The 23,193-nt window shown below is 42.4% G+C and overlaps 1 protein-coding gene across 2 annotated transcripts in view; it reads right to left on the bottom strand.

Annotated features, from left to right (window-relative positions):
• The window catches only part of KDM4C (lysine demethylase 4C), a 363,336-nt gene that overhangs the window by 296,813 nt on the left and 43,330 nt on the right, over positions 1-23,193 (bottom strand). For both annotated transcript variants that reach the window (XM_062208268.1, XM_062208267.1), the window contains exon 4: positions 20,089-20,203. In XM_062208268.1, the coding sequence (XP_062064252.1) occupies positions 20,089-20,203 (115 nt within the window). The remainder of the gene's footprint in view (positions 1-20,088; positions 20,204-23,193) is intronic.

A 23,193-nucleotide genomic window follows, 5' to 3' on the forward strand; every position in this document is an offset into this window, starting at 1 on the left:
ACATCTTTCTTCACAAAAACATGAGGGTTCCAGTATATTTCAAGTGTCCCTTAGAGTACTAAATAAGTGAATGGAAAACAAAACCAAATAATGCTTATAACTGACATCATAACTATCCACACTCATCTCTGTAAGATCTTACTGGAAAGCATCCTAAAAACAATACTCAAATGTTGGAGAAAAGATAACAAAATCCTTTGACAGAAACTACTGAAATTCTTCCTATTAATGGGCAACTAATACATTTGAAGTAGTTTATTGGAATAATTTTCATTGCCCTAATACTGATGCATAATCTCTTTTGCTAAAACAAAAACTCACCTAACTTTAATTAAACAGTTGTGCAAATATTAAGAATAACTGGTATTTGCAGGGAGAGATGAATTTTATTGCTTCAAAATTCCTTCTTCAATGTTTGTTCTCTACTTTTCACTAAATTGGCTAACTGCCTCTAAGGACAGGCTCTTTTGAAGAGTCCCAGGTCTCCCTCTTTTATGTAGAAAAGAAATAAACCTAGCTTAGCACTCAGGTGAAATGTGATACATATCTCTACACAACACACACATATACACTACGTATGTACAAAACAATCCAATAAAATAGGTAAACTTACACCCAAATGAACAAATGAAAAAAAAAAAATCTACACTCTTAGCTAGTAGTCGGAAGAAATGAGTAATCTATGGGGCTGGCATTATGGCATACCATGTAAAGCCACCTCCTATAATGCCAGCATCCCAAATGGGTGCTGGTTCAAGTCGGAGCTGCTCTACTTCTGATCCAGCTCCCTATGGCCTGGGAAAAGCAGCAGAAGTTGGCCGAAGTCCTTCGGCCCTGGCCACGTGCATGAGAGGCTTGGAAGAAGCCCTGGCCATTGCAGCTACCGGGGGAGTGAACCAGTGAATGGAAGATCTCCCTCTCTCTCTCTCTCTTTCTCCCTCTCCCTCTCTCCCCCCAACTCTTTCAATTAAATAAATAAATCCTTTTAAAAAAAATGAGTAGTCAAAATCTATTTGGCTCCAAGGCCTTTGCTCTCAAAGTTTATGCTTCCAGTTCTGATCCTTTTAAAATACAACATATATCATACTCTTTTCTCAGCAACAACTGCCAACAAAGATCCAAGGAGCTAAAATTTAGGAGTCACAAACACATAAAGCTGGGGCATTCTTCCCACCCAGGTTACTGTCATCCTCCATAAACACTAGCTACCTTACAAGCTGCTTCACTTGAGGACTGGTAAAAGAATTGAATCAGTTTCCAGAAACACCCCAGAAATAACCAGCCCCACAATGACAGGTTAATGTTTGCCATATGGTTCAAAGCTGAAAGCTATCAAATATTTCAAAAAGTCTCCACACCAGCCCATATTCACAAACCCAAATTCTGTCTTCTTCTAACAAAGCTCTTCCAGACAAAGTTCAGCACATGCTTGAGCAACATTTATAACTCCACTGACCTCCTGTGGGAAGACATGTTCTCCCTGGCTCCATCTTCCTTCACAATTACCCAGTCAACATTCTAAAATTGCCCTGCTCCACTTGTCTCCATATCCTGTACTTGTTTTCCAAAATAACTCACCATTGCACCATGATTTGTGCACATATGTATAATGAAGAGCCTGATCAAGACCCTTACATCAGGGCCAGCGCTGTAGCATAGCAGGTAAGGCCACCACCTGTAGTGCCGGCATCCCATATGGTGCCGATTCGAGCCCCGGCTGTTCAACTTCCAATCCAGCTCTCTGCTGTGGCCTGGGAGAGCAGAAGATGGCCCAAGTCCTGGGTCCCTTGCACCCATGTGAGAGATCTGGAAGAAACTCCTGGCTCCTGGCTTTGGATCGGCGCAGCTCCAGCCATTGTGGCCAATTGGGGAGTGAACCATCGGATGGAAGACTCTGTCTCTCTCTCTCTCTCTCTCTCTCGGATGGAAGACTCTCTCTCTCTCTCTCTCTCTCTGACTCTCTCTCTCTGGGTAACTCGGACTTTTAAATAAATAAATAAATCTTAAAAAAAAAAAAAAGACCCTTTTTTCACTGTACCATCCTCCTATTAGGAAACAGATGGCAATTTGGAAGAACTAATGTTCAATACCACAGCCAAAGACAGGAGATGTCTGAGAACGAGGCCATCCTGGACTCTGTACTGTGACTGTGCTCAGTCGCTTGAAGACTGAAGGACAACACTGTGGCAACACTTCATGTCTACCCAACTCACAGAAGTAAAGCAAATATCAGAGTACCTCAGTGTTTCCAAGTATTTTCAGGGTAACATTAGTTTTGCCAGATACCATGGTCAAAAAACTATAGTCTTTGTTTCCTCCTATTCTAAATGTTCTGAGAGGCCCAACTTTAAGAAAACATGTTTAACATGGTTTAACTCCACATTTCCCAAAAATCATTTGACAATGGAAGTTTGTTTGCATAACACATTTACATCTCATAAAAAAAAATACCATGTAGGACAACAATTAGGGGAAGCATTACGGTAAGCAGCTACCTAAATTCCTCAGACCAAATGGAACTCAGCAGTAAAACAAAAAGTAATTCTGGGAGTGGACGTTGTTATATAGATTTAGCTGTCACCTGTGACACCATGTCCCATAGAGAGTGCTGGTTCAAGTCTTGACTCCTCCACTTTCAATCCAGCTTCCTAGTACTGTGCACCCTATAAAGCAGCAGGTAATGGCTTAGATACCTGCCAACCTCATGGGAAACCTGGACTGGCTCCTAGCTTCAATCTGGCCGAGCCTTGGAAGTTGTAGGCATTAGAGGAGCAAATCAGCAACTGGAGGAGATTCTCTCTCCCTCTCCCTCTGTGTGTGTGTGTATGTGTGCACGCGTATGCTTGCGTGTGTGTATTTCTGTCTTTCAAATAAAATAAACAATATTAAGGAGTTATCAGCAAAAAAAAAATAAAAAATAGCACAATGGACAGTTCTAGGTCTATTCCTTCCTAGACATATATTTTAAAAGGAAAACAAAAAGGGGCTGGCGCTGTGGCAAATCAAGTAAACCCACTGCCTGCAGTGCCAGCATCCCATATGGGCACCAATTCGAGTCCCAACTGCTCCACTTCTGATCCAGCTCTCTTCTATGGCCTGGAAAAGCAGTAAAAGATGGCCTAAGGGATTGGGCCCCTGCACCCCTGTACCTGGCTCCTGGCTTCAGATCAGCACAGCTCTGGCAGTTGTGGCCAACTGGGGAGTGAACCAGCAGATGGAAAACCTCTCTCTCTAACCCTGTCTTTCAAATAAATAAAATAAATCTTTTAAAACAAATTATGTTTAACACGCATACCTCTTGCTCTCCTCTCCCAGCAATGAAGAATTTCAATCTTAAAGAAAATACTGGGACTGGGACTGTGGCACAGCTGGTAAAGCCACCACCTGCAATGCCAGCTTTCCATATGAATGCCAGTTAAAGTCGTGGTGCTCCACTTCCAATCCAGCACCCTGCTAACAGCCTGGGAAAAACAGCAGAAGATGGCCCAAGTGCTGGGGCCCCTATATTCACATAGGAAGCCTGGATGAAGATCCTGGCTCCTGGCACTGACCTGCCATTGCTGCCATTTGGGGAGTGAACCAGAAGATGGAAGATCTCTGTGTGTGTGCACTTGTGCATCTACTTTTCTCTCCATAACTCTAAAATTCAAATAAATAAATAAACTTTTAAACAAAGGCCCAGTATTAGAAGCATAGCATGCTATACTGGAATTCAAAGTTCTCTTTTCAAATGCTGCCTTCACCATTCACCAGCTGTTGAACCTGATAGTTTGTCTTTAATGGCAAAGTTATGACTAACATTCAGATGCGTCACCCAGGCCACCACAGAACTGTGGCTATCTTGTAAGACTATAAGAAGGGTCCAGTCATTCAATAAAACTAATTTCAAAAAATTTTGCCTCCCCTGTGATGTCTGAGACTTCCCAACAGTACAGGAATCCAGATTTGCCTACCTCATAGGACAGCTATAAATACAAGATTGCAAATTGACTATGAGATTATTCTGAAAAACTGTTCTAATTAAATTGTTATTTTCAAAAGGTTAGGGGAGGTTTCAGGACCACCATTCCTTTGATAGGTATACTCTAAAGTTTCCAAGCCACCTCTCCACAATAGAGTTGTCAGCGAAATGTTCCAAAGAACATGGTAGGAGATGAAGAATTGAATAATAAATCAGTAATTACAAATTGAGGAGTCCAAAGAGCCTGGCAGGTAACATCCAAAAAAAAAAAAAAAAAAAGAAAAAGAAAAGAAAAGAAAAAGAAAAAAGTGAGAATAGAGTTTTTGGAGATAATCTACTATCCTGTCTAAAGGGGACAGAAGTTACTTAGTTTCTATTTATTGCTATCACTTGGAATGCTGCCAAATCTTTCAATACTTAAAGTGCAGCCCAAGATCCAAATTTTGTGTGACATTAGTCAGCTTTAAAAACCCTGGGGATTCAAACAAAATAGATCTGTGATCATATTTGCAAAGATAGCTGGCATTAAAGAGCTCACCTTATTACAATAATTTACAAACAGGTAAAGGAACCAGGAGTTTTCTAGACAGGTTATAAAATTAGTGAATGTGAGCTCGGGGCATAGAAAACTACATTAAATATAATCATATATTTGCTCAGCACTAAATAGCTCTATTAGGACTCCATAAATGTTTCCAGTAACTGGCCCAAGAATGTTCAAGTTGCATGAATCTCCCAAGAATTAACTCTAAATATGCATGATTTAGCCTCACATGCCATCACAGTGTAGAATTTCAATGTGACAATAGCCAAAAGGGTGTCCGGCACTGTGGCACAGTGGGTTAACGCCCTGGCCTGAAGCGCCGGCATCCCATTATGGGCGCCAGTTTGAGACTCGGCCACTCCACTTCCCATCCAGCTCTCTGCTATGACCTGGGAAAGCAGTGGAAGATGGCCCAAAAGTCCTTGGGCCACTGCACCCGCATGGGAGACCCGGAAGAAGCTCCTGGCTCCCGGCTTCGAATCGGCGCAGCTCCGGCCATTGTGGCTAATTGGGGAGTGAACCAGCAGATGGAAGACTCTCTGTGTAACTCTGACTTTCAAATAAATAAATAAAATCTTTAAAAAAAAAAAAAAAGCTAAAGGGAAACAAAATAAAATTGGAAAGTGCGAACTCTAAGCAATGGTAAAAATTGAATACCTAATCCTAAAAAACGGGATCCAGCACAGCTCTGATAATACCATGTGACTTTTTTTTTAATTTATTATTTTATTTGAAAGGCAAAGTTACAGAGAGGCAGAGACAGAGATAAAGAGAGAGAGGTCTTCCATCTGCTGGTTCACTCCCCAAATGACCGCAATGGCCAGAGCTGCACCGATCAGGAGCCAGGAGCCAGGAGCTTCCTCCGGGTCTCCCACGCAGGTGCAGGGACCCAAAGACATGGGCCATCTTCTACTGCTTTCCCAATCCATAGCAGAGAGCAGGATCAGAAGTCATACAACCGGGACTCGAACCAGCACCTATATGGGATACTAGCACTGCAGGTGGCAACTTTACCCTCTATGCCACAGCACCAGCCATGATGTGATTTCTTTATAAGAACCAATGTGGTGCTAGGATTTAGCCACTTGTCAGATAAGACCAATGCACCAAAAGTGACTTACTAGTGCATTCTGCTTTGGTCATCAAGTAAATATGAGAAAGTACTACAATATCCACACTGAAACACTTCCAAGAGAAGACACAATACTGTCAAGAGTTTTTTCACTCTATTGTATATATATTAAGGGCTACCTTATCATTTGCTTTACATAACAACCTGGCTGACCATAGAAAGACAACTGATAAATTGACACACAATTCTTAAGAATCATGTATTTACGGTAATATTCCATACAAACAACAAGAGTTAGGGCCGGGAGCTGGATTGAAAGTGAAGCATCCAGGACTCGAACCTGGCACCCATATGGGATGCCAGTGCTATAGGCCATGGCTTAACACTGGCCCCAATAATTCCTTTTTGACCAGTTAGTTGAATCTTTCCACTCAATTTGTAAACACTCCCTCATAAACACTAGCTTTCATATCTTATAAAAAAAAAAAAAAACCACCATAAAGATGAAATCTTGATTATGGACATCTTTTCTTTTTTAAAAATGGGGGGCCAGCACCATGGTGCAGTAGGTTAATCCTCTGGCTGCGGAGCCGGCATCCCATATGGGTGCCGGTTCTAGTCCCAGCTCCTTCTCTTCCAATCCAGTTCTCTGCTTTGGCCCAGGAGGGCAGTGGAGGATGGCCCAAGTACTTGGGCCACTGCACCCGCGTGGAAGACCAGGAAAAAGCACCTGGCTCCTGGCTTCGGATAGGCGCAGTGCCAGCCGTTGCATCCATTTGGGGAGTGAACCAACGGAAGGAAGACCTTGCTCTCTGTCTCTCCCTCTCACTGTCTGTAACTCTACCTCTCAAATAAAATCTTTAAAAAAATAAATAAATAAAAATAAAACGGGGAAGGACAGTCCAAAGCAGGACATCTTTTCACATTCCTTTGGGAAACCTGCAGCAAGGCATGGCTGCTGGGGATCCTCCCTTCTGACCATTGAGGACCTCAAGGTGCCAATCTGAGACAGGAAGATCTCCAAGTACACCAAAGCTCTAAACCTCCTTCCTGGTGGCCACTTAGAATAGTAGAGGAAGACGAGAAAAAGGTGTTGCTCATCTCTGCCACTAATTAAGGGTCACCTAAGACAAACTTTATGATTTCAGTCTTAGGTTCCTCATCCACTGACATGCTGCCCGTATCAGATGACTGCTCAGATTCCTTCCAGCTAAAACCATCAATAATTTTATGGCCACCTGTCAAATTCAGTACCAAAACTCTGGTTTTTCATCTCTGTGTTTCACACTCTTTCCCCTTAAGAAATTCTCCCTGCTGCTTGTCTAACGCTTTCCCAGAGAAACCAGCTTCTGCAGGTACACTCGTCACCCAGTACACACAGACAGTTCCAGCACTTCATCCCTTATGTTGATCACCACATCCACGCCCACCATGTCCTGCGTTCTCAATCTTGCAGAACGTGCCAATGCCCAGGAATCTTAACTGTGTTACACTATTATTGAACAAGCACTCATTCCACCCATGGGGTACCTCACCTACACTATATGTGCTATTTATCCCTTAGGGAAGCCATTTACAACTCGCCAGCTAACCAGCAAGCACCCTGCAGAAGCAAACACTTTTTCTACAATCTCACAACCCAGACCACTCCACAGAGCATAATCACACATGTTTGTTGGTTTATCAGATTAGCACTTTATTAGCCAGACTTAGTGGCCTTCGTTTTCCTCTGTCCCCTGCCCCAAAAGTCTTTGTTTAGTTCTTTGTTCTTTTTGTTTTTTCCAAAGTATTTTGAAAGAGAATCAGTTTTAGGTGTTCAGATTCAGTTTATCAGACTTTAAAGAACACATTGCCAAATTTTGGCCAAAGTGTTAATATTTTGGGAAAGCTTTCTATCATTTTGGCGCTGAGATTTTTAAATAAATTTTTTAAATAAATACATTTTGATGGTGAAGTTTAACAACTGAGAGGTAAAGAGAAGAACTAAAATAGAAATGACCAGTTCACCTCACATCCTATTCAATACAATTTGTTTTCACATCAGTTCTGACACAAGATTTGTATCTGCCTGGGCAATAACAAATTTATCTTCTCACTTTCAGTGGCAATCCAATTTGGTCTGGACAGATACAGTGCTTAGAACATTATTCCAATCGCTTCTCGGCCTTTTGGCTAAGATCAAGTGTAGAACATTATTCCAGGGACCAGCACTGTGGCCTAATGAGGAAAGTCACTGCCTGCATTGCCGGCATCCCCTACAGGCACCTGTTCGAGTCCCGGCTACTCCACTCTCGATCCAGCTCTCTGCTATGGTCTGGGAATGCAGTAAATGATGGCCCAAGTGCTTGACCCTACACACCCATGTGGGAAGACCAGAGGAAACTTCGGGCTCCTGGCTTCAAATTGGCGCAGCTCCAGCCATTGCAGCCATCTGGGGAGTGAACCAGCGGATGAAAACCTCTCTCTCTGTGCCTCTCTTTCTCTCTCTGTGTAACTCTTTCAAATAAATGAATAAATCTTTTTTAAAAAAATTATTCCATTGACAGACTAATTTTCCCCTCGGTGATCCTTCCTAACCCTCTCATGCAATAAACTCTAGGATGTCAGCCTATGACTGGGTTTTAACTTCTGTTCCCGTGACAATTCCTGTGCCATCCAGGCTATGCCTATCTGACAATACCCTTCTGAAAATACAACTTCCAGAATTAACTAGAACACTCTACATTCAATGTGACCAGTAAATTGACACTAACATCATTATGCTGTCAGTACAGAATAATTTGGGTTGTGCAGGATAAAGCTTCATTTACTAAACAGGAGCCCTAGCATGCTAGTAAACAATGAGATTTAAAAAAAAAAAAAACAAAACAAAACAAACAAACAAACTTAAAGTCATACACGGGGGCCAGGGCTGTGCCATGGTGGGAAAAGCTGCCACCTGCAGCACCAGCGTCCCATATGGCCACCCACTCAAGTCCTGACTGCTCCATCTCCCATCCAGCTCCTTGTTAATGTGCCTGGGAAAGCAGTGGAAGATGGCCCAAGTCCTTGGGTTCCTGCACCAGCGCGGGAGACCCAGAAGAAGCTCCAGGCTCCTGGCTTCAGATTGACCCAGTTACATTCTCTCTCTCTCTCTGAACCAGCAGATGGGAAGATATTCATTCATTCATTCATTCCCTCCCTCCTTCCCTCCCTCCCTCCCTTCCTCCTTCCTTCCTTCCTTTCTTCCTTCCTTCCCTATTTCCTTCCTTCCTTCTTTCCCTCCCTCTTTCTTTTTCTCTCTCCCCCCCTCCCTCCCTCTCTGCCTCTGTGTAACTCTGCCTTTCAAATAAATAAATCTTTAAAAAAAAAAAGTCATACACAAAACTAAAACCTAAAAGTCACGAGCCTACAGGCCAACAGCTCTGTCTTTGAACTAAAACATGTCTAGGAGAATGATCTGTTTGCCCTAATATGGAATTTAGGCAATTAGTATTCTAGCTTTAAATTATTTATTTCAGGATAAATCATATTCTGATGTAATTAACATACAAAAATAGAAAGGCATTCTCTTGGTGACTTAGACTATTTTACCACATTTGGAACCTCACAGCCTTAAATGAACTTGTTGTCCATGAGCACCACCTGGTGGATGAAGGTATTTAAACTATCCAATTGTAGAAACAAAGAAAAAAAAAATGTCATCATACAGAGGAAAGAGGATACTGCCATGAAGACTAAAATTATTTTAATGCCTCAGTCAACAGATACATACGGATCTCTCTCAATTCAACAAAACTCTAATACAAAAGAAATCTGGAGTTCACAAAAAAATTCACTGTCAATCCAGTTACTCTAGAAAAAAATGTCGCTTACCATAAGCAATTTTAAGTTGGGAGGAACCTCTGAGCTTAATAAATTAACCACGTCCCTTTATAGCTGAATACTGGATGGCAAAGACAGACCCACTCAAATCAACATTCTGTGCTGTTTAATATGGCCTTCTGTCTTGAGAAGCTATAGAGGAAAGACACAAAGTGAGGCAACCTCTGTGGGCAAGCGCCTTTCTCTCATTAGCAGTGATTGGGCCTCCCTACTGTGGACCGTGCCTTCTACCCCCAAACTGACAGAAGGCCAGAAACGCTCATACTTTCCCACTTCACTGCCCACCTGCTTTCCTGTCCATATGAGAGTTATCTGCATTCCTCTGCCCAAGAAAACCATCCCACCAATAAAAACAAGGCAAATCAGATTAATTTTAAATCTTTCATCTATCAAAAGAAAGCATGCCCAGAGGAAAATACAACACCAAACTATATTGTTGTATTGCAAATAGCTTTGAAAATAAAATTATGGAACACTATAGGGAAAAATCATTGGAAGAAAATATACGATACTTTTTTTTGACAGTCATCTCTGGCAGCATTATGAGTGATTTTAATTTTCTCTTTCCAGCTTTTTAAATATTTGACATTTATATTAACAAAAAAGATCACTTTTGCCTTAAAATGTATACATTTATACGCGGACACTGAAGAAAGCTGAAATGGGAAAATGGAAAGGAGAGGACCCCAGAGCAGGCATGGCCAGAATACATTTCCTTGGCTATCAAGAATACTCAGTAGGGGCCGGCACTGAGGCAAAGCGGATTAAAGCCCTGGCCTGAAGCACCGGCATCCCATTATGGGTGTCAGTTCTAGTCCTGGCTGCTCATCTTCTGAGCCAGCACTCTGCTATGGACTGGGAAAGAAGTGGAAGAGGGCCCAAATCTAGGCCCCTGCACCCACATGGGAGACCCAGAAGAAGCTCCTGGATCCTGGCTTCGGATCAGCCCAGCTCCGGCCATTGCAGCCATCTGGGGAGTGAACCAGAGGATGGAAGACCTCCCTCTGTGTCTCTGCCTCTCTCTGTAACTCTTTCAAATAAATAAAATAATTTAAAAAAAAAAAAGAATACTCAGTAAAAGACACAGTTTTGACTTAAGTTTTTCCATAATATACTGATTCAGAATATTCTGTATTTTCTACCAATTGCTATAAGTACCTGATGATTCCCAAAGCAATAGACTAGCAAATTAAAATTAACAGAATCACTTGGAAATAAATTTAAATATCTTCTACATTTTTAGATACAGATACATGAGTTCACTGTTTTATACCTTTAAATTTTTTCTGATTTATGACAGAACACATGATATGCTGTTCCCCAAAGAATTCAAAGGCTTCCAATTATGTTTCCAGATATGATTAGTTTTGGGGGGATCATGTTAGGGTTGCAGTTACACGAAGGTCAATAGGACAGGATACTTATTTTGCTTTAAGAAGCCTACATCATCTACCCACAGTGAGAGAAGTCATCTTTTGCCAAATACCTTTTTTATTTATTTGAAAGTCAGAGTTACAGAGAGGCAGAGGCAGAGAGAGAGGTCTTCCACCTGCTGGTTCATTTCCCAAATGGTCACAACAGCCGGAGCTGGGCTGATCCAAAGTTAGGAGGCTGGAGCTTCTTGTGGGTCTCCCACATGGGTGCAGGGGCCCAAGGACGTGGGCTATCTTCCATTGATTTCCAATACCAATACAGAGAGCTGGACAGGAAGTGGAGCAGTGGGGACTTGAACTGGCACCCATATGGGATGCCAGCACTGCAGGCAGCAGCTTTATCTGCTGGGCCACACCACTGGCACCCCCCAAATATCTTACAGCAACAGTTTTCAGAGCATTGTCTGTGCACCACTGACCGGTACTCAAATCCTGTGGAGGATCTACCATCAAAACTCTCTCCAATTATTCAAAGACATTCTTTACTGTCATTCTTTACTGTCATTCTCACATGAGTATAAGGTGGAATTCTCTAGAGGCCACATGATATCTGACATCACAACAGGGTAAGTACAGAAGCAGATGAAAGAATTCAGCAGTCTTCAATCAAGTAAAGATTTGAAAAAAAAATAATAATAATGTGATTCTTAGTAAATTTTTTTGCTCTGGAAAATATAATCTTTTTTTTTTTTTTTAACTAACAAAACAAAATGCATAGTGGAGCTGGCACTGTGGTGTAGCAGGTAAAGCCACCATCTGCAGGGCCAGCATCCCATGTGGGCACTGGTTCGAGACCCAGCTGCTCCACCTCCTATACAGTTGTCTATTAATGTGCCTGGGAAAGTAGTAGAAGATGGCCCAAGTGCTTGGGAAATCTGGAAGAAGGTCCTGACTCTTGGCTACAAATCAGTCCAGCTCCAGCTGTTGCAGCCATTTGGGGAGTGAACCCGCAGGTGCAAGATCCCTCTCTCTCTGCTTCTGCCTCTCTCTAACTCTGCCGTTTAAATAAATTGGAAAAAAAAAAAAAAAAAAAAAAAAGATGTTGCCTTTAAAGAAGAAGTGTACTGATATACGAAGATTGTTTAAATGAATTAAATATTTTAGATAGTTTTAACTTACACTACAATATATAAGGATATAACCTACTTGAAAAATTATTAAAAGTATAATGCAGTCCTAAGACTAAAAAAGTTTTGAGAACCACTGCCTCAAGTTCTTAGTATTCAGAAAAACTCACACTGAGAAAGGTCATTTGAACCTCTCCCTCATCCCCCTTAACCAAAGCACTTTCTAAGTCTTTTACTCTAACCAGTCCAATTTGTAGTCCACACTTTCTAAAGCATGATTCTGAACCTCTCCTTTTGTTACTAAAATAGTCTCAAAGAGATATACAGAAAGGAGCTGGCATTGTGGTACATTTATAGGTTGAGCTGCTGCCAGCAATGCCCACAACCCATATCAGCACCAGTTCCAGTTCCAGCTGCACAGCTTTAAACCCACCTCCGTGTTTTTCACCTGAGAAAACAGCAGAAGATGGTCCAAGTGCTTGGGGCCTTGCCACCCAAACAAGAGACCTGGCTCTTGGCTTGGCCTGGCCCAGCTCCGGCCATTTCAGCCATTTGGGGAGTGAACCAGAGAATGGAAGATTTCTCTCTTAATCTCTCCCTCCCTCTAACTCTGTCTTTCAAATAAATAAATACATACATACAGAAAATAACCAAAAAATACTCAGGAAAAGCCATAATCTATGCCCATATTATTTTTCTAGTGCCATATACTCGCCAATTATACAGTTGCAGAGGTGTACTCTTTGCTGCTACACTGTTAAGAATTGGGAAAGTGTGGAGGGGCGGGGAGGTGACCAGCAGTGTGGCACAGCAATGTTGGCATCCCCTATCAGAGCAATGGTTCATGTCTAGGCTAGTCTGCTTCCAATCTAGCTCCCTGTTAATGTGCTTGGGAAAACAGTGGAAAGTGGCCCAAGTGCCTGGGACCCTGTACCCCAGTGGGAGACCCAGCTACAGTTCAAGGCTCCTGGCTTCAGTCTGACCCAGACCTGACTATTGCAATCATCTAAGGAGTAAGCCAGTGGATGGAAGATTATTTTCTCTGTCTTTCCCTCTCCGTTGCTCTTCCAAATAAATAAATAATATTTTAAAAAATGAATTGGAGATATAGAAGAAATGATACCTGCCATCACTGGACGCAGAATCTACTGCAAAATAAAGTCAGGAGGCCAGCACTGTGGCTTAACAGGCTTAACAGGTTAAGCCACTGCCCACAGCACCAGCATGCCATATAGGCACCAGTTTACATCCTGGCTGCTCCACTTCCAATCCAGATCCTTACAAGTATACCTGGAAGGGTGACAGAGAATGACTCAAGTCCCTGAGACCCTGCACCCACGTGAGGGACCCAGATGAGACTCCTGGCACTTGTCTTCAGCCTAGCCCAGCCCTGGCCATTGCAGCCATTTTAGGGGGTGGGCTATGAGATGGAAGACCTCTCTCTCTCTTTCTCTCCCTGTGATTCTGCCTTTCAAATAAATAAAATATATAGTTTAAAAAAAAAAGAGAGAGAGAAAGAAAAAAGAAATAGTCAAATACACACAGGTATTTTCAGTTAATGTACTCATTTTCTAAATTTGCTAGATAATAATTTCTTTAACCAAAATTGACAGTCCATATCAAAAACTATGCAGCCAGTATTACAGTATAGTGGGTTAAGCCGCCACTTGCAATGCGGGCATCCCATAACAATTTGAGTCCAAGATGTTCCATTTCCAATCCAGCTTCCTGTTTATGCGCCTGGGAAAGCAGTGAAAGATGCTTCAAGTGCTTGGGCCACTGCTACCCATGTGGGAATCCAGATTGGAGTCCCTGACCCCTGGCTTCAGCCAGTCCCAGATCTGGCTGTTGTAGCCACTTGGAGAGTTAACCAGCAAATGGATAATCACTCAATCTCTCTCTCTCTCGCTCTCTCTCGCTCTCTGTTGCTCTGCCTTTTAAATAAAGATACAGTTAAGGGAACGGAGTTGTGTCATAGCAGATAAAGCTACTATCTGCAATGTCAGCATCCCATATGGGCACCAGTTCATGTCCCCGCTATTCCGATTCTGATGCAGCTCTCTGCTAACAGCCTAAGAAAAGTAACAGAATAGACCTGAAAGAAGCTCCTAGCTCCTGGCTATAGCCTGGCCCAGCTCTAGACATTGTGGCCATCTGTGGAGTGAACCAATAAATAGAAGATGTCTCTCTTTCTCTAACTCTTTCAAATAAATAAATCTTTAAAAATAAATAAATAAAAATAAAATTTAAAAATATATATGATGACATCCACTAATACAACTGTTTCTTTTGTTCACAAATCTAGAGAAAATAGAAAGCAGTCAAGTTGCATCTCAGATATTTACCCAAAGGATCACATCTCATGCTGCCAGTAAAGTTAGTGGACACCACAACTACAATCTTCTTATCATTATTAATGAAAATGTCACCTGAGAAAGTAGCAAAGTCTGAGGAGACTCTTTTGAACACAGACAATACACTTGGAGACCCTTCTAGTGTTATTATGAAGATAACAGCCAGCGTCAGAAAAGCATATGGAACTTCATTTTCAACCTGATTTAATGAAGCATTATAGGAAGATCGTCATAATGGCACACAACAGATGCCAATAGAGATTCAACCCAAAATAGCACAGAACACAAGCCTGAAAAATGTACTATTGCGGGTAATACTGATATCTACTCTTAGCTCTCACGTTCACAACAGAGATGCAGCTCTCCTCTCAAAGTTCCATGGTGCAGCCGGCGCCGTGGCTTAACAGGCTAATACTCCGCCTTGCGGCGCCGGCACACTGGGTTCTAGTCCCGGTTGGGGCTCCGGATTCTGTCCCGGTTGCCCCTCTTCCAGGCCAGCTCTCTGCTATGGCCCGGGAAGGCAGTGGAGGATGACCCAAGTCCTTGGGCCCTGCACCCACATGGGAGACCAGGAGAAGCACCTGGCTCCTGGCTTCGGATCAGCGAGATGCGCCGGCTGTAGCAGCCATTAAAGGGTGAACCAATGGCAAAAAGGAAGACCTTTCTCTCTGTCTCTCTTTCTCACTATCCACTCTGCCTCTTAAAAAAAAAAAAAAAAAAGTTCCATGGTGCTGCACACGTCTACTGGCTATCTCAGAAATGCCATCCACCTTCTGTCTTCTATAGATATCTCCCGACTTTCCTGACTCCCTCAGCCAAGTCTTTTTTACTTTTTAAATTTTCATTTTCTATATAAAGCTGAGAGAAACAGACAGACATAAAATCCTTCACTACCAAATGCCTGCAGAAGCCAGGGCCAGCCCAAAGTCATGAGCCTGGAACTCAATCCAGGTTGTCCACAAGGGTGGCAGGGAAGTAAGCGCTCAGCCAGCTTCTGCTGCCGCCAAGGGTGCGCATCAGCAGGAAGCTGTATGAGAAACAAAGTACCAAGGACTCATATCAGGTATTCCAGTATGGGACATGGTGTTTCAAGCAGTGACTTAGTCACTGTTCCAAATGCCTGCCCCTAGCCAAATATTAGCATCCAATACATGGTTACAGGATTTATTTTCTAGGTGTCATTCCTCTTTTCTTCATGTTTTTTTCCTAAAGAAATTCCCATGCTTCTTTGCACACAGGGTTTACTTTTTAAATGTATAGACAGTTAGCAAAGGCTAATTAAAACTTCCTTTATCAACAGACTACCTGTTAGGAAAACAATTCAGACCTAATGACTCTCAGGCTCATGTTACTGTTGTCAAGGAATCATCTGAGGTCACCCAGGACCATAGATGGCTTTATTTCTAAGACCTTTAAAAAAAAAAAGAGGTCCCTGAAACCAAATACCCCAATTCAATCATTGCAATAAATTATCATCATCAATTATATGAACCTCATTATCATGAAACCATTCAGAATTTTATTTATAACCCATCTATCTCAAAAAGGATTTGCATTATCCTTCCAAGAACAAATCATCATACCTCTATTAAAGGGGCTATCAGACATTTTCTGCAAGGGACCAGATACAATTTCTGTTATAACTATCCGTTATAATTAATTCTGCCATTGTAGTACAAAAATAGTCATAGATAATAAGAAAATGAATGAACAAGTAACAAAGTCGGACTGGTAAACGAACCATGCTCTCTATCACTCACCCAAAAGCTGGGTAGTATCACCCCATAACTCTGAGAGTCCTTGTATCTGGAATGAAAAACTAACTTGCTTAAGTAATGATTCCATTATTGTTGCCACAGGATACTATCCACAGCGTTGACTGAGAATTTTAGTATAAGCTAAGGAAATCAAGCTCTGAAAGAAGCAGAAGAATGAAAGAGAGGACAAGACTCAAGCTCTGGAAATTCAGGCTTTTATCCCTTTCCTAACAGGCTGATTCTTCTCAACCAGCCCTTCATGAACATCCTCACCCCTAATTCCCATGTTAAATCTTAGACTGTCACCTTCCCTGCTCCTTAAAAGATCTGGCTAGTGGTGCTAAGAAACAAACGCCAGGCTCTGAAACAGAGCACAGGAAGTTGTTGTGGTATCACAGAATACAACCGTAGCGCAGGCTCACAAGCCTATCTCAGACCTTAGGCAGACCCCAGGCAGATCCCTCTCACCCATACACACAACTGATGCTCCAGGTCCACTCACCCTTCTCAAGCTCCTGCTCAGCAAACAGTCTCCAATTTCAGCTAAATTACTGACATCGCTGAATGTGGACTTGCGCTCACATTTGTCCAGCAACTGCCTCATCTTCCATTCTCTGTCTCCCCTCTCACTGGAACTTGGCAACGTACGCCAAGTTCGGATGTCCTTTTTCCTCCAGAAAGGCATTCTTCAGTCCAAGTGCCTCTCTGCTGGACTCCACAGAACCCCACACTTGCCTCTATGGCCAAGCTCTTCACATGATATTGCCCTCTGTCCCTCTAAGGCTATGAACTTAAGGATCATAGTCTTTATCTATCTTTGTACAGTGCACAAAATATGTCTCCTACAGCCCTCCATATCCTTTCCAAAAACTCTCACTTCCACCAAAAAAGAAGGGCATGGTTTCCCATCCATTAGAGGAAGTATCCGTAGCTGGAAATTTGGGGTAAGGTGGATTATAATTTCACAACTGTAATTCCTTTCAAAATAATGCCATAAATCATAAGAAATTAGTCCTCAGGACAATTTAAACCTGAAGAATTAAATGGTATTAAGATATATACTCAACACCCAAACAGTGTATGAGCTTTATCAATACACATTCATTATGATGATTTCAAATGTTCCTGACAGTTAACAGTGGTAACAACACTCTCCATCATTTCCTTTAATGTACTTTTTCTCTTATTATTCTCTATCTACCTCAAGAGGGAAAATGCAAATTGTTTTTCATTTGTTTGCATTTAGGTGTCTTGAGGGTGAATGGTTTTATTTACTAGTAGCACGTACAATATTTTCTCATGTCTGTCTTTATGCTACAAAAGCAATGAAAACGTCAGCCCAGCTCAACTGTTAAATGCTCCCTCGACACTGTGGAAATTCCATAAATACTATGCCTTGTAGGTCCTACCAAAATGACAGCTTCTCACAAACCAGAAAATGATGAGGATGTTTTAAAACTGCATATTTACAAATCACTGAATTTGGCCGGCGCCGCGGCTCACTTAGCTAATCCTCCGCCTGTGGCGCTGGCACCCCAGGTTCTAGTCCCAGTTGGGGCACCGGATTTTGTCCTGGTTGCTCCTCTTCCAGTCTAGCTCTCTGCTGTGACCAGGGAAGGCAGTGGAGGATGGCCCAAGTGCTTGGGCCCTGCACCCACATGGGCGACCAGGAGGAAGCACCTGGCTCCTGGCTTTGGATCGGCGCGCCAGCCATAGCAGTCACTTGGGGGGTGAACCAACGGAAAAAGGAAGACCTTTCTCTCTCTCTCACTGTCTAACTCTGCCTGTCAAAAAAAAAAAAAGACTGACAGGGCCAGCACTGAGGCATTGTAAATTAAGCCTCTGCCTGCGGTGCCGGCTTCCATATGGATGCCAGTTCGAGACTCAGCTGTTTCACTTCTCATCCAGCTCTCTTCTAAGTCCTGGGAAAGCAGTAGAAGATGACCCAAGTCCTTGGGCCCCTACATCTACTTGGGAGATCTGAAGAAGCTCCTGGCACCTAGCTTCGGCTCTGCACAGCTCTAGCAGTTGTGGCCATCTGGGGAGTGAACCAGCCCATGCAAGACCATTGTCTGTCTCATCCTCTCTCTGTCTATAACTCTGCTTCTCAAATAAACAAATCGAGGCCAGTGCTGTGGCACAGTGGGTGAAAGCCCCAACCTGCAGTGTGGGCATCCCATAAGGGTGTCAGTTCAAGTCAAAGCTGCTCTAATTCCGATCCAGCTCTCTGGTATGACCTTGGAAAGCAGCACCCAGTGGGAGACCCAGAAGAAGCTCCTGGCTCCTGGCTTCAGATCAGCTCAGCTCTGGACATTGCAGTCATTTGGGGAGTGAACCAGCAGACAGAAGACCTCTCTCTGACTCTACCTCTCTCTCTAACCATGTCTTTAAAATAAATTTTTAAAAATCTTAAAAAAAAAAGTCTACAAAAAAGGCTGACAAGACAAAGTATTAGAACAATGTCAACTCACAAGCATTGCTTTATGAAGATTGTAAACAGGATAAAACTTTTATTCTGAAGCTAATCATGTGTGTGCACTATGAGCATTCAAATGTATACACCCAACAGAAGTGCATGCTACTATGACCTGGGAAACATATGCAGAACATTCATAGAAGTTCTGGGCATAAAAGAGAAACAAGAAGAGCAAAATGAGCCCTGCAAAATTAGGCACAGCCATGAAAATCAATGAATTATAACTACACAATATAGAAAAGGCTTATAAATGAAATAAAATGTTAAAGAAGCTGATCAGACATCAAAGAATATACACTGAATGAGTACAGTTACATAAAACTCAGAAAGAGTTCACAAGGAGCTATATTGTTATGTGGTTACACTAACAGAATTTTTTTTTAAGACTTGTTTATGTATTTGAAAGTCAGAGTTACACAGAGAAGGAGAGGCAGAGAGAGAGTGATCCTCCATCCGCTGGTTCACTCCCCAGTTGGCCACAACAGCCAAAGCTGTGCCGATCCGAAGCCAGGAGTCAGGAGTGTCCTCTGGGTCTCCCACACAGGTGCAGGAGCCCAAGGACTTGGGCCATTCTCTACTGCTTTCCCAGGCCATAGCAAAGAGCTGGATTGGAAGTGGAGCAGCCGGGACTTGAACCGGCACCCATATAGGATGCTGGCACTGGAGGTGGTGGCTTTACCTGCTACGTCACAGCGACAGCCCCACACTAACAGAATTTGAATATTGACTGGAGATTAGACATTGTTACAGAAACATTAAATGGCCTGGTAATAAAAGGACATATGCTGATATAATTAAGGGTATGCTATCATGATGTCTGTGGCTTACTTTTTGGTTTTTTGCTTGTTTGTTTTTAAAGATTTATTTATTTATTTATTTGAAAATCAGAGTTACACTGAAAGAGAGAGAGACTGAAAGATCTTCCATCTGCTGGTTCACTATCCAGATGACCAAATCCAAGAGTCAAAAGCTTCTTCCAGATCTCCCATGTGGGGCAGAGGCTCAGGCACATGGGCCATCTTCTGCTGCTTTCCTAGGCACATTCGCAGGGAGCTGGATCAGAAATGGAGCAGCCAGGACTCAAACTGGTGTCCATTTGGGATGCCAGAGTTGCAGGCTACAGCTTAACCCACTTTGCCACAATGGTGGCCTTGAACATACTGATTTTTGTCTTAAGGTGGTGGTGTAATGAATATTTCTACCTCTTAAATGTCAATTTTATGTATAAAAGTAAATAATAAGAATAGATATTTCCTATTTTTCCAAACATTTTTACAGTATATTTGTACTTCTCAAAAACCTTCTAATGTGATAGCTAGATCATCCAGAAAACACATATTACATTGATGTTGAACAGTCTCAGGTGTTTGTTAGGTTAGCTGTGGCTTCAGCTTGAAAACACCAGCAGTGGAGATCATACTGATGAGTCTTTAATTGCCTCTAGTCCTTTGAAGAAACACAGATCACCAAAAGCACAACATAACTGATTCTCAACTGTGAAAAACGGTAATGAATTTAACAGGTGACCCTCTACAAAATTCATTATAAATATAAATATACCTCATCATATATGCTCCCATTAATATCTGCACCATAGATAGGTGCCACAAAAGTTAAGTTCTTCCAGTACTTGCGCTCCAAATCTTCATAATCCAAGTATCTTGGAGTACAATATCTATAAAAGATAAATTTAAAAAGCAAAAGTTAGTAAGACAATTCTAAGACTTTTGTCTTAAATTCCTTCCTAAACAAAATCCTATCAAAATGAAAATATTAGATACATATATCCTCCAATCCAATAAGTAAGCATCCCAATATTTTTATCATAGATATCTGAATCCTCTTAAAACTTTTTCTGGGCCAGCGCCGTGGCTCACTTGGTTAGTACTCCGCCTTCAGTGCCGGCATCCCATATGGGCACCGGGTTCTAGTTTCAGTTGCTCATCTTCCAGTCCAGCTCTCTGCTGTAGCCTGAGAGGGCAGCGGAGGATGGCCCAAGTGCTTGGGCCCCTGCACCCGCATGGGAGATAGGGAGGAAGCACCTGGCTCCTGGCTTCGGATCGGTACAGCTCCAGCCGGTGGGGCCATTTGGGGGTGAACCAACGGAGGAAAGACCTCCCTGTCTCTTTCACTGTCTATAACTCTGTCAAATAAAAAAAAAAATTCTAAGATCTATTTTATTTATTATTTTAAAAAGCAAAATTAAAGAGAGAGAGGGAGGGAGAGAGAGATACAGATCTTCCATCTGCTGGGTCACGCCCCTAATTGCCACAACAACTGAGACTGAACCAGACCAAAACCTGGAGACTAGAACTCTATCTGGGTCTCCCACGTGGGTTGCAGGGACAAAAGCTGCTTTTCTAGGAACATTAGCAGGGAGCTGGATTGGAAGTGGAACAGCAAGGACTCAAACTGGTGCCCACATGGGGCACCAGTGTTGAAGACAGTGGCTTAACCTACTGCACCACAATGCCATCCCCTATATTTTCATTAGAAAAGAATACTTTCATGCAACTATCAACAAAAGATGCAGAAATTTAGTTCAAATTTATAATTTTAGCTTTCAAAATATTTCTAAAATATGTAACAATTTATTGGGATTTAACCATTTACCAGGATATTTTAATGATTTATATGTAAAACATGTATCATTTATGAAAGCAACTGACAAAGGACAACTTCACCACAAATCCAAGAAAGTAAAATTAAAATAAGGTACATTTAGCTAGCAATTAAGACATCGTATCTCACATCAGAGTATGTGAGTTCTGACACCAAGGGGTAGCTCCTGACTCTAGCTTTCTATTAATGTAATCCTTGGAGGCAGCAGACATCTCATGTACATGGATTCCTGCCACACACAAGGGAGGCCTGGACTGAATTCACATCTTCTGGCTTTAGTACCCACCAGGTTAGCCCCAGCTATTGGAGACATCTAAGGAGTGAATCAGAAGATGGGTGCATGGGAACTTGTTCACTCTTGCTCTCTCACTCATTCCCTCTCCCTCTCGCTTTGCTTCTCTAACAAGTAATAAATCATTTAAAATAAAATACTTTGCCACTACTAAATTCTTACTATTATATTAGTGGTAGGAGGAAATCAGACCTCTGCTTGCATCCCTTTTTGGAGTGCATAGGATAGAGTCCTGCCTCTGCTTTTGGTCCAGCTTCCTGCTAATGAACATCTGGGGTGGAGATAGATGATGGCTCAGGTACAAGGGTCCCTGCCACTCACAAACGAGACCCAGAATGAGTTCCAGGCCGCTAACTTCAGTCTGGCCAACCTCTAGCTGTCACAAGCATTTAGGAAGTGAACCAGTAGCTGAAAAATATCTCAGTATCTCAATATCGATCTGTCTTTCAAGTAAATGAAAGTAAGCAAATAAAATTTTAAAAGTTATCATTAAAATGAAACCTCTTACACACCTAGATTAGAAGTACAAACTTTCTAGAGAATAATATTCCAAAACACAGCAAAAGTGTTTAAAAATGTATAGCGTAGGCCAGGGCTGCAGCTCAATAGGCTAATCCATTGTATGCTGCTTTCCCAGGTACATTAGCAAGTATCTTGATCAGAAGTGGAGCATCGGGACTTGAACTGGTGCCTATATGGGATGCTAGCGCCGCAGGCAGTGGCTTTCTTTCCAAAAAAGAACAGAACATATCAAGCAACTATATATTAATTGCTAAGAATAATGTTCCCTTGAAAGAGAAAATCGGCCGGCACCGCGGCTCAATAGGCTAATCCTCTGCCTGCAGCGCCCGCACCCCGGGTTCTAGTCCTGGTCAGGGCACTGGATTTGTCCCGGTTGCTCCTCTTCCAGTCCAGCTCTCTGCTGTGGCCCCGGAAGGTAGTGGAGGATGGCCCAAGTGCTTGGACCCTGCACCCGCATGGGAGACCAGAAGCATCTGGCTCCTGGCTTCGGATCAGCACGGTACACCGGCCGCAGAGGCCATTGAGGGGTGAACCAACAGAAAAGGAAGACCTACCTCTCTGTCTCTCTCTCTCTCTCTCACTGTCCACTCAGCGTGTCAAAAAAAAAAAAATGTATAGCATGATCCTTAAAATGTAACTCTGGAAATTCATCCTAACATTACTGAGATGTATGTTAGATACGTCACCCAAGATGTTTACTACATCATTAGCTGAAAACACAAGCTAATATACAATAACTAATGGTTCTTTCCTTTAAAATGTAGTACATAATAAGGTAGTTAAATTCTTTCCACAGTAAATGAAGCAAGGTACAGAATACCATACCATGATGTTATTTCTGTAAGTGCTTGGGCCCCCACACCAGCACGGGAGACATGAAAGAAGTTCCTGGCTCTTGGCTTCAGATTGGCCCACCTCTGGTCATAGCACCCACTTGAGGAATAAACTAGTGAATGGAAAACCTTTCTCTCTGACTCTCCCTCTCTGTCTATAGCTCTGCCTCTCAAATAAATAAATAAAATATTAAAGAAAAAAAAAGCAATGAGCATGAAAGAACCATTAGTTTGACCTCATTCCACCACTTCTGTTAGTAAGCTCCACTACCATTAGGAATTTCAGGCACCAACAAAACAATCAAACCAGAGGTCAGAGTCAGGCAGGAAGGACAGGTGTACATCCCTACACTCCAACTGATAAGGACAGATGTGCATCCCTACTCCCCTGAGCAC

This window comes from Lepus europaeus, chromosome 12 (assembly GCF_033115175.1).
Source record: "Lepus europaeus isolate LE1 chromosome 12, mLepTim1.pri, whole genome shotgun sequence".
NCBI classification, from domain to species: domain Eukaryota; kingdom Metazoa; phylum Chordata; class Mammalia; order Lagomorpha; family Leporidae; genus Lepus; species Lepus europaeus.